The 589-nt window shown below is 35.5% G+C and overlaps 1 protein-coding gene across 1 annotated transcript in view; it reads right to left on the bottom strand.

Moving 5' to 3' along the window:
* Window positions 1-59: 59 nt before the first annotated feature.
* The window catches only part of LOC117942382, a 14,308-nt gene continuing 13,778 nt past the window's right edge, over window positions 60-589 (bottom strand). The window contains exon 6 of the mRNA XM_034867810.1: window positions 60-88. Within this exon, the coding sequence (XP_034723701.1) occupies window positions 60-88 (29 nt within the window). The remainder of the gene's footprint in view (window positions 89-589) is intronic.

Here is a 589-nt window from a genome sequence, read left to right as displayed (position 1 = left end):
CCCCCCCCCCCCCCCCCCCCCCCACTGGGTGCAGAGAGAATCTCTCGTGGTGTTTCCTCTCACTCAGCACAGCAGCAGTTATCTGACACTGCACAATGTAAGACAGCTAATGGGATAGCTTCCTCTTTTTAGACTCTCTGGGGTTCTCCAGCCCCTCAAAGGTCAGCTTTTTCTTTTATATAACAGCTTTTGAAAGCTGTTATATTGTTTTCTTGCGGACAGACAAAAGCAGGAATTGAGACTTGTTAAAAATGTTAATTTTGTTCTTTTTGTTTCGTTTTGTTCTCCAAATTAAATCTCAGCCAAAAAAGAATAATTTATAATGACAAATTATTCTGTAAAAAAAAACGGACTGTCAACCATGTTATGAACGTTTGTGTTGCATAGTTTGTCCACCAGAGGGCGCTTTGGTGAAGTGATTTTATCATTTATGGTGAAGTGATTTTATGATTTATGGTGAAGTGATTTCTTTTATTTATTTTTTTATGGTGAAGTGATTTTATTATTTTTTTTTATGGTGAAGTGATTTTATTATTTACTATTTATGGTGAAGTGATTTTTATTATTTACTATTAATGGTGAAGTGATT

The sequence above is a fragment of the Etheostoma cragini genome, chromosome 3 (assembly GCF_013103735.1).
Source record: "Etheostoma cragini isolate CJK2018 chromosome 3, CSU_Ecrag_1.0, whole genome shotgun sequence".
Lineage (NCBI taxonomy): Eukaryota > Metazoa > Chordata > Actinopteri > Perciformes > Percidae > Etheostoma > Etheostoma cragini.
The sequence above is the reverse complement of the archived record's forward strand: the minus strand, read 5'-3'. Positions and strand labels throughout refer to the sequence as shown.